The sequence below is a fragment of the Macaca thibetana genome, chromosome 6 (assembly GCF_024542745.1).
Source record: "Macaca thibetana thibetana isolate TM-01 chromosome 6, ASM2454274v1, whole genome shotgun sequence".
Classification (NCBI taxonomy): Eukaryota; Metazoa; Chordata; class Mammalia; order Primates; family Cercopithecidae; genus Macaca; species Macaca thibetana.
In genome coordinates, this window is record NC_065583.1 from 51934926 (window position 1) to 51952678 (window position 17753).

Genomic DNA, 17753 nt, shown 5'->3' on the forward strand with positions numbered 1-17753 from the left:
ATTCTTTGTAATTTATATCTTTACAATAGCCCTATGTATTGGGTATCACAACTATCATGGCCAAATTTACAGAAAGGGAAACTCAGGCACACAGAGGCTTAATAACTTATCAAAGGTCACAAAGTTGTGGCACCAACAATTCAAATGAGGCTGTAGACTACTTAACAGTGAGAGATGTGGGGGTATTAGCAAAGTAACAGAAGCCTGTGATTGGCCTCTTTCCTGGACAAAGCAATCACCAAGGTATGACACTTAGCAGCAACTAGATTTCTGTGACCAGGCTATATCCTCCCACATGGAGCTACATATGCTTCTTTAGGCTAGCCAATGTCTAGCTTTGATATGATCATAGACACTGGAGCATATTTAAAATGTTCCATTTAAAATGATTCATACTTACTCACATATTTTTCTAGCTTCGTCTCCCACTTGTTCGGAAAATAAACCATATGCTCATCTTGCTTACCAAACACTTTCTATTTTCACCTCATTACATCCTGTGCCTGGATCCTTGACAGCCAGCCCCACGCCCATTCCTCCTAGAAGGGCTTCTCCATTCAACTAATGGGGACTGACCTTTTCTTTGCTTTCTATCACCTGGCTTGTAGCACTCACATGACTTACTAGATATTCCCTAGGGAAGCAGAGGGGCTCAAAGGCTACCTAATGAATTTGGCCTTCTTTTCTTTGTAATATATAAGTTCCTCAAAGGTATATATCAATGTTTTGTTTTTGTTAGCATCCATAACACTTTTACATAATAGCTTTTCATAAAAAGTTTATTTTTTATTTTATTTTATCTTATTTTTTTTGAGATGAAGTCTCATTCTGTCGCCCAGGCTGGAGTGCAATTGCGTGACCTTGGCTCACTGCAACCTTCGCCTCCTGGGTTCAAGCCATTCTCCTGCCTCAGCCTCCCAAGTAGCTGGGCCTATGGGCATTTCACCATGTCCGGCTAATTTGTGTATTTTTAGAGAAGGGGTTTCACCATATTGGCCAGGCTTGTCTTGAACTCCTGACCTCAAGTGATTCACCCGCTCTGGCCTCCTAAAGAGGTGGGATTACAGGCATGAGCCATCGTGCCCAGCCGTAAACATTTCTTGAAATGGAATTTATGTTTCTCTCTGCTTTACAGAAGTAACCTTAATTATTCCAGATTTACCAAAACCAAGTATTCCTAGCAATGATCCACATTTTGAGTAGTTACATCCTCTTACAGCCTAGTAAATCTCATCTGTAAGTTAGTTTAATTGTAAATGATTTTATGTTTCTATTTCTGAGAAAGGAAATAGAAGGCTTTACAAGGTTATTTTTTCCTGGTCTATCCAGCATGTTGCAGACCTGCCATTTTTGTTTGGAGTTCCCTGGTGGATTTCTCCTAAAGTGCATATCTTACAAATTTAGTCTAGTTTCTGCTTCATATTTCTGTAAGAGAATATCCAGAAAATAATCCCAATCTAAGTTCATCTACGTATCTTTTCCAACTATGGAACTCAGTAGACACTACTGGGTTCTTCTGTACTGAAAAGAGAATTATTTGTAATTTCATGGAATCTCATATTTTTAAGTAAAATAAAAATTTGAGATCCTCAATATAATCATAAAAAGTTACTTTTCCTATTCCTTATGAAAACCACTGAAAAATAAGAACTAAAATATAAAATGTATTCTAATGAAACATTTTCGTGGTTTAGAACTTACCTAATTTGGAAGGATCCCATTTCCTTATCTCTAAGAGACCTTCTACTTACAAAGGTATTTACTAGTGAATTCATCTATTTTATATTTGGCCCACAGAATGCCATCAGGCCATTTAGTGACTTTCTCAATAAATGTTAATGGAAATTAGAAATTTTTACTAAGTTGGACAAAGGGGAAAGACAGGAGGAATAAAGGATGTACTCTTCCAGTAAGTCTTGGAAAGTTTTCCTGTGGTGACCCTTAGTAATTGCCCATGTTCATTTCTTTCTTTCCAATACTTTGCTTAACCTCACTAACATCACAGCTTCATGGTTCAAAATAAATTGCCTCCTTTTCCAAGGGAAGGGAGATAACAATCTCTAACAAAAAGACTTCCAGTCTCCAGCTGCAAAAATTTCTCACTCAGAAATGTACTGACCTTTTAAAACTATTCATTTTACCAAGTCATTATTGAGACGTTTTTCTCCAAGATAGTTAAGGTCAGGGAATGAAAAATAAATAGTGTGTTGTATTGTACACTCTGCTCCTTCACAGACCAACTTGGGAAACAACAAATACGCTCTAGTCCTCAAATCAGTTCATTCAAGATTTCTGATGTATCAGAAAAAGCCATGGCTCTTTCACCAAATTGGAACAACTATATGGCAATATGAAACAAATTATGTTTTGAAGTATTTTAATATTATTTAACACAAGATAATTTAGCATCTTAATATCTATTAAAGGGGATAGAGAATTCTGAGGAACAGCAGTAACAGTAAGGATCCTGGTTCTTTAGCTGACAGGGCCAAGGCCAAAAATGTTACTTTATGTATCTGTCCAGCACTGAATGGAAATGATCCAAGGACCTGAAGGTAGGCAAGGATAATTCCCTAGGTCACTGTACCTCATTACTACTCTGTATCATGAAAAGGCTTTACTAGTTCACACACTTATGCAGTTAGGCTGAAAAGCCTGCACCCAGGAAGGTGCAAAGAACGTGACATTACTGAAGGTATGTTCATGTACTTTTCTCTTATGCACATCCTTTTATATATCATTCTTCCTGTTCTTTTAAAGCAGACATTTGCCTGGGGCAGGATTGTTAGAGCAGGAATGCAAAAGACAGGAAAAGATGATAATCAGCTTCTACTACTATAAACCAAAAATAGAATTCTAAGCCCCCCAGCTGACTGAATGGACCCTCCTCTCTTAGCTAAGGGGACACAACTAAATTTGAAAAGCTAGTTCAGACCATTATATGAAAGGAGGGTGGTTAGACATGCCTCATTATTACTCTCCGTCCTTTGGAGCTCAGGCTCACAACTGACCAGCATTAACATTAAAACAGAGATCCTAAGACTAACCGAATAGACTCTTTGTAGCAAAAGATACTAAATTCCAACTTGACTCTACTATAATATCACAAGACAGATAGCAGGGTCCTCAAAGAAATCAAACTATTTTACCCCAAAATTTGACATACTTTGAAATGGCCCTGCAAAGCTCTCTCTTGTTGGGGAAACTGACATTCTATAGAGAATCCCCTTCCCTTTCCAGGCCTTTTGCTGATACTTTAGAGATTGGCTGAGAGTCTAGCACATTTTAAGGGTCTGAAGAGGAAATACTGCCATCTATTGCCCCTGGACGTTGGCCACCTATGAGACTTCATCTACATAATATGAACCTTGGTCTCTACAACCCCTTATCTTAACCCAGACACTCCTTTCTGTTGATTCCAGGTCTTCAGATAATGATTTAACCCTCAACCAATTGCCAATCAGAAAATGTTTGAATCTACCTTTGACCTGTAAGTCACCCCTCCCCCAACAGCTTCGAGTTAGACCAAACCAAGTTATGCCTCACATGTATTGATTGATATCTTACATCTTCCTAAAACACATAAAACCAAGCTGTAACCCAGTCACCTTCAGCAAATGTTCTCAGGGCCATGTGAGACCATGTCATGGGTCACGATCCACAACTTTGGCAACATAAGCTTCTAAATTGATAGGAGACCTGTGTCAGATACATTTTGGTTTACAGTATCTAAAATATATCGAATCTACAGAAAGCAAACCTTGAAATTCAAACTTTGTAGATGAAGTATTTTCCAAAAATTTTTTTTTTTTAGATGTAGTTTTGCTCTTGTTGCCCAGGCTGGAGTGCAATGGCACGATCTCTGCTCACCACAACCTCCACCTCCCGGGTTCGAGTGATTCTCCTGCCTCAGCCTCCCGAGTAGCTAGGATTACAGGCATGCACCACCATGCCTGTCTAATTTTGTATTTTTAGTAGAGAGGGTGTTTCTCCAAGTTGGTCAGGCTGGTCTCAAACTTCCAACCTCAGGTGATCCCAAATTCTTTTAAGCTTTCATTAACATAGCATGGCTAGATTTAGAGGGCTTTAGTAATTGAGTTTCCATGGGGGGTGTGAATAGGGAAATCAGGACTAAGATTGGTCTGCATGACACTAATCCCCAAAGAGATTAAGAAAGAAAAGCTCAAATATGGTTAATTAGCAACTTTGTTCCTCTCCCTCTTACCTCCCCCATACCTACTCTTTGTGGTAGATGGCCATGAAGACAGTTATATCAGTTATAAACTGCTATAAAATGACAAATTATCTGCCTATCTGAATTGTAGGATGTGTAAATTCACCATGAAGGCATTACAGAAGCTCTCATGAGGGGAAGATCAATGCTCTGACTACCTAAGAACTTACAACTATGTCCTCACTCACTGGGCTTCAACAAATTCCTGAGTGTCAGGACAAAATAAATATTCCTGTCCCAATATTCCGAGGAATCAATCCAGCCTCACTCTTTCTGTCACCCCATTCCTAAAAGTTTTCAGGATTTTGGACACCAGGGCTGAGTCCCAATCAAGCTAAGCCTTAATTTTTATGTGAAAGCAGGTAGATTGGAGGCCTGTGTTGGCAGCCATGCCAAGTAGCCTCGTTGCTAGGCTAGTCCAAAATTACACTCAGGTTCCACTCATCTGTCTTTGTCCCAACTTCCAATAACTAAAGCATGGACTTCTTTCTTCCTATTCCAGTTACAGCTGCTCAGCATTGCTGTTTTGTCCTCTACTTGTGAATTTCTTGTCTGCTTTGTTACCTAATACTCATTGGGGAGTGTCAGAGGAAACCAAAGCATCCGTGGTACAGTAACTGGGACCCGGGTCAGAAAGTTGGTGATGAGAGATCGGGGATTGGGCAGTTTGCTTTGGGAACTCTGGCTAGGAAGTGAGAAATTAGCCAGAGAAATCGGAAACACTACACTGGTCCTGTTCTGCTGGGCTCTGGGTCATGGCAGTCCTAGTTTGGTTCATGTTACTGTTGGCAAATTCTAACACACCATTTTGGAGAATTCAGGAGCAAACAGCTATGTTCAACCAAATAACAAGGTTTTTGAAGAGGGGACCTAGAGCTTATGAAATGATTTTAAATAAAAAGTGGTTTTAATTACTCCTCAGCAACCGTCCCTCCCAATACCCCTTCCTTAAGTGGAAAATTCTTGGCCTTGCTTTCTTAGATCTTGCTTATTTAATACCTTACATTTTGGTACGTATCCTTTGGCAATGTTTTTAAGAAAATGTGATTTCAATGATGTTCTGAGCATGTTTTAAAGGACAGCAATTTAATGGACAAATAATGCTTTAAGGGTCGCTGGAATAGGGTTACCTTGTTTGACATGGTTGCTCATTGCACTTTCGAATCTGTGGCTCTGGCTTGGTTAAGTATTTGCATTTCTTGTTGTCCACAATGCTGATATTTTTGCTCATGATTTTTGTGCAGGACACCGTTGTCTTCCTTTCTCCTGAAAAGAACAAACAAACAAAGAAATATTATTATAGGCCTTCATGTAATGGATTTAGGAGGTGTTCATAGGCTTATTGTGCTTATTTTTTATTTAAAAAACTTTTTTATAAATTCAATTTTTATTTTAGTAAAATTTTTTAATTGATTCATATTAGATGTACACATTTTCAGGGTATATGTGATAATCTGATACATTCATATAATAAAATCAGGGTAAGTTGGAATCCATCATTTAAATATTTATCTTTATGCTAGCAACATTTGAATTATTCTCTTCTAGTTATTTTGAAGTGTACAATTTATTAATGTTAACTATAGACACTCCATTGATTTATTGAGCACCAGGTCTTATTTCTTCCATCAACTTTTATTTTAGATTCAGGGGTATACCTGCAGGTTTGTTACATGTTACTATACTTTTCAAAGATATTTTAAACAAATTTTAGAACAGTGAAGATATTATTTATAATTTACATAACAAAACGTACCTCTAGGCTTAAAAGGGATGAGTAATAAATTTTCCTTGTTAGAAATTAAATGTCAAGTTTTATATACAAAGTGATCATGACAACATAAATTAGCAAGATACAAACTGAAGATATTGTAAAGGATTGTGGCCATCTTTTAGCATTAAGTGGTGGAAAGCTATATTTCCATAAAGTTAAATCTCCCTAATACGCCTTCCTAAAAGCACATAAACATGTGTGCACATTTTTACCATTTGGTTTGTACATCATTAGTGCTTTATAATAAGGTATGGAAAGCACATTTATTGTGAGTATAACTCAGACCTTTATTCTTATCACCTCTAATAAAGACCCCAAGAATTCTAGAAATCTTTACCCAAATGATTGTCATCATCTGTAAGAAAAGACATGGGACTCTTACCATCTTTTACCGGATTTCAGAAAACTTACTTTTCTACTTTCTCTAGTATGATAAAGTTTGATTATAGGATGTAAAAATGACAATTTCTATGCTGTATTCACTTTGCTTACACAGCCCTGTAAGCACACTTCCTTTACAGGAGTTATATTATTCATCTTACAAGTAAAATGTCTAGTAAGTATGTGCTAATTTCTGTTTCTCTTTGAAAAAGTCTTATATGTAAATTTCTTGTGAGTAGAAAAAGATACACATCTGTATAAGATGTAATAATCTTATTTAATTCATTGTTTGACACTATAAGATAGTTAAATCAGCCCAAAATTTTGAAGCCAGATGGGTCATGAAGAAGTAAGACGACATCGTAAGTCTGCTGCTGGTTCACTATTGAAAGGCCCATTAGTTAAGGTTCTATGACTGACATGCATGATAATTAGGAAGCTTAGAGCATTCATGCTAGTAATAGCAAACAAGAAAAGCTGGGCTGGTGGCAGAGAGGTCATTCTGCCCCTCAATTAACAGAGAGAGCTGCTGGCATCAAGAATGAGGAAGGAAGGGATGTAGAGAGGCACTTTGAATAATTTTGGAATACCTTTTACTTTAGTTTGAATGGGAGATGGTAAGAGACAACTGGGTGGCCAAGTAAAAAGCAAAATAATAGCTTTAGGTTCAGAGTCTTTCCTTGATTTCCTCTCAACAGCTCTGAGCATAGTCCTACCACAATTTGTAGTATAAAAACACAACTGCATTTGTATACATGTGTAAATTAAATAATTATTCTGTGGTTATTGCATGTCATGTTATTAAAACCATTTGGACCTTTAGTTCTATCAACAGTGATAACATAATGTTGGCTAAGTTATTCCCTTTATAGGAAATCTTGGAGTACTGATGGAATGCAACTTATTCTATGGGAGCTCAATATAGACAAGAGTGTCAGGCAGGTAACAGGCCCTTTCCTTTGAGTGGAACGAGGTATGCCTCCTACCAGTACCCTATGGCATTCCAGAAGTGTACACTGGTGGGCCAACAATGGGGAGGGCCTTGAGATGACATCCAACCACAGGTTAAAAAGTGGATTAGGAAAAAAATCATGGCCTATAGGCAGATGAATTAGAAAACAGTACTCATCCTCCACATAGAGGTGGCCCCATAGCAGGCTGCATGGCTTGGCAAATGGAACATGGACTGGATTGCAGTCCCCTTGGCTGAAGACTTTATGCAGTGCACAAACTGCCTGAATATGGGAGCTACACCCTCTGAGGTCCTCTTGAGCGAACCTTTGCAGCTCATGCAACAAGGTGACCTGATGTTAACTTGTAGAGGAAAGGCAGTCTTTCATGTCCCTGGCAGACACTTAGAAGCTGTCCATGCTATTCCTTGGTAGGTCAAGAAGGATGAGGTGTAGATTAAGACTTAATCACAGTAGTGCTCAAAACCCAACAACTTCAAATAATTTTCAGATAAACTGCTGGAGAAGCAGAAATGACATTAAGCTCTTTTTTTTTTTTTTTTCCACATGGAGAAAACAGGCCTCACGAGGTAAGATTTACCTAAATGTAAAATTTTGGGACAGATTTTTGATTTTTGGTCAGCTTCCTCTTAGCTTCCTATGCTTCAAGGGCTCTTTTAGGACCTGAAGTACATATCAAATAGATATTATGAAGATTTTGTATAATGCTAGCTTAGGTATTATTTCTACATTATTATGATGCGATAGCCAAAAGCAGGATTAAAGTAAATACTACTTTTAAGAAATATAAATGTTAGTTCTAAAATTTAACTTGAAGCCTTGACACTTTTACAGAATAGATGCAGTTGCCTAAATTCATTTAAATGATAACATTTTGCCTACTGCAACACAAAAACATGATGGGCATTTTCCAGAAAGCTTTTGCTGAACATATATGTAGTCACAGAATAAACAACCCAAGGCTGATTATAATGCTTTTTTCCCCATCCTCAGAAAATCTTTAACCTTAGTTACATGAGCCCACTGCTTATGTACTGAGATACTGAAAAAGAATTTTTTAACTATAAGTATTGTCATATCAAAAGGGATACAGGTATCGGCATCATTTTAGGGACACGTTAGTGGTTTTCTAAGAAAGTGTGAAAGTGCATGAGTATGAATTGAGACATTTTTATTGACATTGTAAGAAAGGACTCCTACATCATAAGTTTTTGGCAGCCAGGGGAAGCTTAGCTCTTTTTAATAATTTCATTGAACAAAAACAATAGAATTAGAAAAAAACTCATTGCTCAGTGACAGACGCGTTACGCCTATGAAAATACAACTAAGATCTTAAAGCCATATGGAAATGTTATTGTTTGAGTTTTTCTTTTGTATATTTAAATGTCCCAGCCAACACAGGAAATTTCCATTCTAGTATCCAATAGCCGTATCTACAATGCATCCAATACTGTGGCACCTAGGGACAAACGGAAAGTGATGAAATAACTGACCTTCTGCCTGAATTAAGAGAGCTGTAGGCTGTTGACAGAGTATTACTTGCTTTATGGTGATTAACTTCACCTCTTGGTCATTCCCATTAAATTAGTCTTGGGGAAATCTGTCTGGATGTTTTGAATACAATTATAAATATAAAATAACCATTATGCATTCATCTCTATTGAATTGCAATATCTGAAAATGAAGGTTAACTTTTATTTATTAACTCTTTGTGCTTTGGAAATTTAACAAAGACTAGACATTATATCAAGTGAGCTGCCTTTTCCAGTTTCACAGATAAGCTGACACTTTTCACTATAAAATATATACTCCGTATTTAACTCATAAAATGGATATTTCAAAATAAAACTAAATTCTGTTGAGGTATATCACATTCCTAGAACTTGCATTGTAATTGCTGAAACATATTCTTGGTTGTGGGTTCAGTGTTTCAATAAGAATAACTGAAACTTTCTATACATGATTTAACATTCTAAAATTTTAAATTAAATTATAGAACTCTATAAGACGAGACTATGTGTGTGTGTGTGTGTCTGTGTGTGTTTGTAAATTTCTTTATAATTTTTACAATTTTCTTTTAAAATTTCTACGTATTAATTTTCTATTGGATTAACAATAGCCAGTAAGAATGAGAACCAAAAGTAAGTATACTTTGATGAGGATGAAGGATTTTCTCTGAGCGCTTCCTAGAGCTTTGTAAAATGCGGATTATTTTTTACACCTACATTTATTTAACTTAAAGAACTTTCAAAATCATGTATGCCATTTACTTTTTATCCTTTTTTTACATTAAAAAATGTTATTCCCTTAGGATATTGTCTGAGTGTTAAAATGACTAGTTCATTTTTTTATTTTAATGAAAATAATTTACTTTGCTTTGTTCACAACACCTAATATATAACGAATCTGATCTTGCCATTTATATGCATGCAAATATTTTAATGAGATCCCATAGCTGTCAAGTTAAATTTAACTTAACTGTTAGCATAACACTCAAGGACCTTCATGAATTGGCTTTCATCCTACTTTTCTGATCAAATCACTTCCCACCCACCAATCCTCATATTTTACACTCTAGTAATAACATTTTCACTTCCAAGAAAGCCTTCCACTTGGCACGTGGGTGCCTTTGCACCAAGGCATATCCTTGGAAGACTTTCTATATCTTCCTTTATCACTGAGTATGGTGATTTTATTATTATCTGACTTCCACTAGATGGACTGTGAGTTCTCTGAATGAAAGATATATTCATCTTTGGACCACCTAGCAATAGTGGGTGCATGGTCAATACTGGTAAAGGAATGAATGAGTGAAATATAATCATGTAATTCAAGCTGTCAGTGCCTTCTGTATTAAGAGGTTCATCTCAATACTATGTTTTCTAAAATGATGAAAAAATCATTTGCAAACTAAATGATAAATTATCAGGAATCCAGTTCCTCTTATGGCAAATCCAGTTCCTGGATTATCACTTAGATATTAAAAATCAAAGTTATGAATAGTTTCTGTCAATATAAGATATTTTTATTAGTATATGAAATAATATCTAATTATATTAGATATTGAAATAAAATAATGCAGAGAAAAAATAGAAAAGATATTCTGGTGCATTTTCTTTGGCAAATAATGTTTATTTTGGTACATGCATAGTACCTTTAAAATGTAAAAACAGGCCAGGGGCGGTGGCTCACGCCTGTAATCCCAGCACTTTGGGAGGCTGAGGTGGGTGGATCACGAGGTCAGCAGTTCAAGACCAGCCTGACCAACATGGTGAAACCCGGTCTCTACTAAAAATACAAAAAAATTAGCTGGGCATGGTGGCAGATACCTGTAATCCCAGCTACTTGGGAAGCTGAGGCAGGAGAATCACTTGAAACTGCAAGGTGGAGGTTGCAGTGAGCTGAGATTGTGCCACTGCACTCTAGCCTGGCCAATAAGAGCCAAATACCATCTCAAAAAAAAAAAAAAAAGTAAAAACAGAACAAATCACACCCTTATATGTTCTTTCCTAGGTTAAATATATTCTAGAGGGTTTTAAAAGGTATAGGCATTTGAATACTGAAATGTTTTCCTCCGCTTGGACCCAAAGGCTTGGATATCTACTTATGATCTCAATATGGACAAAGGAAGCAGTGTCTAGAGGATCCCAGGACAGTCATAAGCTAGACAGACTTGGACTGGTGTGAAGAATGTGGAATATTGGCTTACTTTTTTTCCTTCAAAGTAGATCTGCTTAGGATTTCCTAAAAGCATGTTTAACTCTTCGTGTGTTTCAAAAGGGGTTACTGAATTTTGGGGTCCTCGTGCTATTTTATTTCATTAATCTATTCACTAGATCAAAACAATTCTTAAAGTTATGCAGTTAATGCTGATTCCACACACAATTCTCAGATATTTTGGAATAATACATTTATACTGCCTCTGAAGACTAAGATCACTTAAAACAGGTCTTTAATGTCAAAAGGAACCTTGCAGCAAACTGATCTACACTTCTGAAGTGCCAAAATAAATTTAAACCATTCCTCCAAATATTTTAAGATGACTTAGAACTCTAATGCAAAGTAAACATTTCTTTAACAAAAACATTTCAAGCCGTTTAAAATAAAAGAACTAATGACCAATGTTAAAATACAAAATGATATGTCAATTCAAATATTTCTAGAATTAACATTAGACTCAAAAGACTGTGATAGACAGTGTAATAACTTACGTACATATGTTAAACTGTTGAAAAAATTTACCTGAGATCGTCAGCCTTCATTAGAGATTTTAAGGCAGTATTCATTTTAAAAGAGAGAATTTTCATCTCTTAGGCTTTTCATATCTTATAATAACTGACAATAATAAATGAATACATATGTATAATAAGTTCAGTTTGAGTTACCATTTTAAAACTTAGTTTGAGATGCTGATATAAAATATAATTATGATAAAAATTAGCTAGATAACCATATCCTTTTAATGTTTATTTTCCCACTTATTACAGTATTGGCAATTTAATATCTTACAACAGGATTAGAAAAATCACATCTTATACACAAATTTTGTACTGCACTGTGATACTTTGTTTGCTCTTAATATATTCTTGTGAAGTAGAATACTGCTATTATTATTCCTCTTTGCTGTTGAAGATAAATTTTGCATGAATCTGTTTCCAATATTCTGTGCTTTGAACTTACTCTCATTTAATTCATGAATATGCTGAAAGATTAGAAAGCTCTTTCTGGCTATAAAATCGATGATATGAAGTCAGAAATGATGCGATCCTTGAAATTCTGTCCATCCACTTTATTTATGAACTGCAAAGGAAAATAATATCCAAAAGCCCAGAAATATTTTGGCATTGAAATGAATATGCACCCTATTAACATAGAGATAATTGAAAACTGTTGACTAAATACAGTGGAGTAGAGTTGGAAGAGGAGATCTATTCAAGCACAAATCATATAGGAGTTGTGTATTATTAGAATGACTATTTTACAAAATCAGCCATTTGAAATAAAAATAAGAGCATATCTAAATTCTTACATAACAGAATATAATAAAACGTCCATTTGTATCCAAAGAAAACCTAAATAATCTCTAGAGGACATGCTGTATTTTGTGGAAATAAACTACATTAAGTCTCCTGAGCCATTCATGAAGGCAGTATGATGAGGAGGAAAGAAGACTTGAACCCCTGAGTCATTGATTCTAATCCTGGCTCTACCCAAATGGGCCATGTGACCTTGGGAAGTCACTTAACCTCTAAGCCCTTCAATTTTCTCATGTCGATAATTAAGAAGTTATGTTTAAGAATATCTAATATTTTTCCTGATCCTGAAACAAAAAGAATTTATAGTCAACCTCTATTCCGTAATGCTTAGCAATTGGTAAAACATATTTTAGGCAGTAATTAATATAATTTGGGGAAAAAGGTAGACCCTAGACAATTTGCTTTTTCAAATTGAAGACTGACAAGTTCTACATGTGTAACTTCTTCTGATGCAGCATTTGTTAGATCAAAATGGTAGAAGGAAAAAATGAGAATAAAAAAATTCACTGGGCAAATATTTTCCTGTCTAGAGTTTTAAATGTAAATGGATTTTAACAACTTCTTCTCAGTGGTATCAGGGGAACCATCAGCCTGTCCATCACTTTACTCCTCCATTGCCTTTCCCTCAACCACAAGATGGGGGCTTGTTGGTAGGATTGCAGATATGACTAAGAATCTTATGTAAGTTATGTTAAAGAGAAAAATATAACTGTGTATATTTTTGTTGTGAATGTGTTTGGTTCTATTTTGTGCCTTTGTTTTTTATCTGGGTAGAGAAAGGTGAAGCACAGTCCCTTAAGAAAGATGAGCCCCTGGCATCAGTGTAGGATGAGTGGAGCAGAGGAACAGGAATTTGTGAATTTGGGTGCATATGGGAGCATCAGCAGGAGAGGATGGGAGGACAGAAGAGCTCAAGTCATAGGGCAGTAATAGGGCCCAGGAAGAGAAACATAGCCACTGAAAATTTCTTGTGGCAAGGATAACTGAAAATGTTTTCTTAAATTGAGAGAGTGATTTGAAATATTTTTGTTGTAACCTTATATCCTTGGGGAGCAAAGTGAATTCCTTATAACTTCACCATTCCTCTGCCCCCGATGTTGCCTTTGCTCTGGCAAAGGTGCTCCTGGAGTCAGGTAAGAACCTCAAAGCTCTGAGCCCTCTGCCAAAGGCTGCTCCTTCCCACTCTATGCTGCTTGAATATTATTGGCACCTTCTCCTCCTAAAGACACAGCTTCTTACTCTCCCTGTAGGCCTTAGAGGGGCGACCATTGTTTTGCTCACTTCCAGGTACCTTTGGATCTAGACATGGTGGGGCTGCCATGCTCCCCGCTGGCAACTACCAGACTCCTCTCCCTTTCTGTTCTGTAATCTCAGCTCTATTTTCTGATATCATCCTCTATATTTCCAGTCTTTTAGTACCATGAGACTAACAAGTCTTTCCCTTTAGCACCCTGAGACTAATAATTCTTTAACCCCTCAAGACCCTATAATCCATCAATCCTATCATCATTTTACTGTCTTTCCTGCCCCCATATCTTTACGTTCTTCCTATTGCACCTAAATTCCACGATCCACCACTTTCAGCTTCTTGCATACAACCTCAGGTCAAGCACTTACTCCTCTCTTACTTTATCATATTCACTTGGCAATTTCCAAACTCACTTCACAAGTGCACTCACATGCTGTACATAGCTAGAGGGTAACATACCATCATAAGGACTGGTATCATCCTAAATTCATGACCATGAACTTTAAACAGACTATTACTCCAGATAATCAAAATACACATACCCATTCCATTCATTATCTAAGTGATTGATTCACATTTTCTTTTTTTCAAAATTTCAGTACTTCCTTCTCCACCCTCACTCTCAACCAGATAGCCTTTATTGAGAAAATAGTTTCAACTGTAAGTTCCCAACACCTATCTTTTCTCCTGTGACTAGTGATGAGTTGTCCATATATTTGCCTAAACCCAACTTCACCATCCCATCCCATCCCATCCCATCCCATCCCATCTGGCGATCACTTCGGCAATTTTTTTGCTCTTTCCTTTGCATTCCTAGCTTTTGTTTTATTCTAAAAAATGCACATTGGCAAACAATGTTGTATAATATGCCCTATTGAAAACAACAACAAACTCCTTTGACTCATATCCCTTCTTACCACTGCCACGTTTGTTTTATATCCCCTCTTACCACTGCCACATTTGTTTTCTCTTTTCAGCAACATTCCTGAGTAACCTAGAGTCTCTTTCTTCAATTCTTCTGCTATTTTCTCTTGAATCCATCCACACAGTCTTTTGAGACAAACACTTTATTAAAATTAATTTTTATAGGATAATCATTGACTTTCATGTTTCAAATGTATTTCATTTATAAAATATAATGACTATAATATAACAGTCATTGTCAGGCTATATTATTTTTTATTTATTAGCAACTTTTGATACAGTTGATCATTCCTTCCTTCTTCTAATACTCTCTTCACTTGCCATACAGGAAAGCATTGCCTCCTGCATGTCTTATTTTTTATTTTTTTCCTGCTATGTTGTTGGCTACTCATTTCAATAGGCTTTGCTTATTTCTCCTCATCAATCCAAGCTCTAAATGGTGGCATACCCCAAGTTTCAATCCTCTAATAGCTTCTCTCTTTCTTCACTCAATATTAGGCTACAGATAAAGAATATATGGATGATATTTTTAGTTCTATAGATGTCTATTAGGTCTGCTTGCTGCAGAGATGAGTTCAATTCCTGGATATCCTTGTTAACTTTCTGTCTCGTTGATCTGTCTAATGCTGACAGTGGAGTGTTGAAGTCTCCCATTATTATTGTATGGGAGTCTAAGTCTCTTTGTAAGTCTCTAAGGACTTGCTTTATGAATCTGGGTGCTCCTGTATTGGGTGCATATATATTTAGGATAGTTAGCTCTTCCTGTTGAATTGATCCCTTTACCATTATGTAATGGCCTTCTTTGTCTCTTTTGATCTTTGATGGTTTAAAGTCTGTTTTATCAGAGACTAGTATTGCAACCCCTGCTTTTTTGTGTTCTCCATTTGCTTGGTAAATCTTCCTCCATCCCTTTATTTTGAGCCTATGTATGTCTCTGCGTGTGAGATGGGTCTCCTGAATACAGCAGGCTGATGGGTCTTGACTCTTTATCCAGTTTGCCAGTCTGTGTCTTTTAATTGGAGCATTATATACATTCTTCTCAGCACCACATCGCACTTACTCCAAAATTGACCACATAATTGGAAGTAAAGCACTCCTCAGCAAATGTACAAGAACATAAATTATAACAAACTGTCTCTCAGACCACAGTGCAATCAAACTAGAACTCAGGACTAAGAAACTCAATCAAAACCACTCAACTACATGGAAACTGAAAACCTGCTCCTGAATGACTACTGGGTACATAACGAAATGAAGGCAGAAATAAAGATGTTCTTTGAAACCAATGAGAACAAAGTTACAACATACCAGAATCTCTGGGACACATTTAAAGCAGTGTGTAGAGGGAAATTTATAGCACTAAATGCCCACAAGAGAAAGCAGGAAAGATCTAAAATTGACACTCTAAAATCACAATTAAAAGAACTAGAGAAGCAAGAGCAAATACATTCAAAAGCTAGCAGAAGGCAAGAAATAACTAAGATCAGAGCAGAACTGAAGGAGATAGAGACACAAAAAAACCTCCAAAAAATCAATGAATCCAGGAGTTGGTTTTTTGAAAAGATCAACAAAATTGACAGACCGCTAGCAAAACTAATAAAGAAGAGAGAAGAATCAAATAGACGCAATAAAAAATGATAAAGGGGATATCACCACCGACCCCACAGAAATACAAACTAGCATCAGAGAATACTATAAACACCTCTATGCAAATAAACTAGAAAATCTAGAAGAAATGGATAATTTCCTGGACACTTACACTCTTCCAAGACTAAACCAGGAAGAAGCTGAATCCCTGAATAGACCAATAGCAGGCTCTGAAATTGAGGCAATAATTAATAGCCTACCAACCAAAAAAAGTCCAGGACCAGATGGATTCACAGCTGAATTCTACCAGAGGTACAAGGAGGAGCTGATACCATTCCTTCTGAAACTATTCCAATCAATAGAAAAAGAGGGAATCTTCCCTAACTCATTTTATGAGGCCAACATCATCCTGATACCAAAGCCTGGCAGAGACACAACAAAAAAAGAGAATTTTAGTCCAATATCCCTGATGAACATCGATGCAAAAATCCTCAATAAAATACTGGCAAACCGGATTCAGCAGCACATCAAAAAGCTTATCCACCATGATCATGTGGGCTTCATCCCTGGGATGCAAGGCTGGTTCAACATTCGCAAATCAATAAACATATTCCAGCATATAAACAGAACCAAAGACAAGAACCACATGATTATCTCAATAGATGCAGAAAAGGCTTTTGACAAAATTCAACAGCCCTTCATGCTAAAAACGCTCAATAAATTCGGTATTGATGGAACGTACCTCAAAATAATAAGAGCTATTTATGACAAACCCACAGCCAATATCATACTGAATGGGCAAAAACTGGAAAAATTCCCTTTGAAAACTGGCACAAGACAGGGATGCCCTCTCTCACCACTCCTATTCAACTTAGTGTTGGAAGTTCTGGCTAGGGCAATCAGGCAAGAGAGAGAAATCAAGGGTATTCAGTTAGGAAAAGAAGAAGTCAAATTGTCCCTCTTTGCAGATGACATGATTATATATTTAGAAAGCCCCATTGTCTCAGCCCAAAATCTCCTTAAGCTGATAAGCAACTTCAGCAAAGTATCAGGATACAAAATTAATGTGCAAAAATCACAAGCATTCTTATACACCAGTAACAGACAGAGAGCCAAATCATGAATGAACTTCCATTCACAATCGCTTCAAAGAGAATAAAATACCTAGGAATCCAACTTACAAGGGATGTAAAGGACCTCTTCAAGGAGAACTACAAACCACTGCTCAGTGAAATAAAAGAGGACACAAACAAATGGAAGAACATACCATGCTCATGGATAGGAAGAATCAATATCGTGAAAATGGCCATACTGCCCAAGGTTATTTATAGATTCAATGCCATCCCCATCAAGCTACCAATGAGTTTCTTCACAGAATTGGAAAAAACTGCTTTAAAGTTCATATGGAACCAAAAAAGAGCCCGCATCTCCAAGACAATCCTAAGTCAAAAGAACAAAGCTGGAGGCGTCACGCTACCTGACTTCAAACTACACTACAAGGCTACAGTTACCAAAACAGCATGGTACTGGTACCAAAACAGATATAGACCAATGGAACAGAACAGAGTCCTCAGAAATAATAGCACACATCTACAGC

At 36.6% G+C, this 17753-nt stretch overlaps 1 protein-coding gene across 3 annotated transcripts in view; it reads right to left on the reverse strand.

Annotated features, from left to right (window-relative positions):
- Positions 1-17753, reverse strand: part of ADAMTS19 (ADAM metallopeptidase with thrombospondin type 1 motif 19) — a 283788-nt gene that overhangs the window by 39433 nt on the left and 226602 nt on the right. For all 3 annotated transcript variants that reach the window (XM_050792704.1, XM_050792706.1, XM_050792705.1), the window contains one exon: positions 5365-5500. In XM_050792704.1, coding sequence (XP_050648661.1) covers positions 5365-5500 — 136 coding nt within the window. The remainder of the gene's footprint in view (positions 1-5364; positions 5501-17753) is intronic.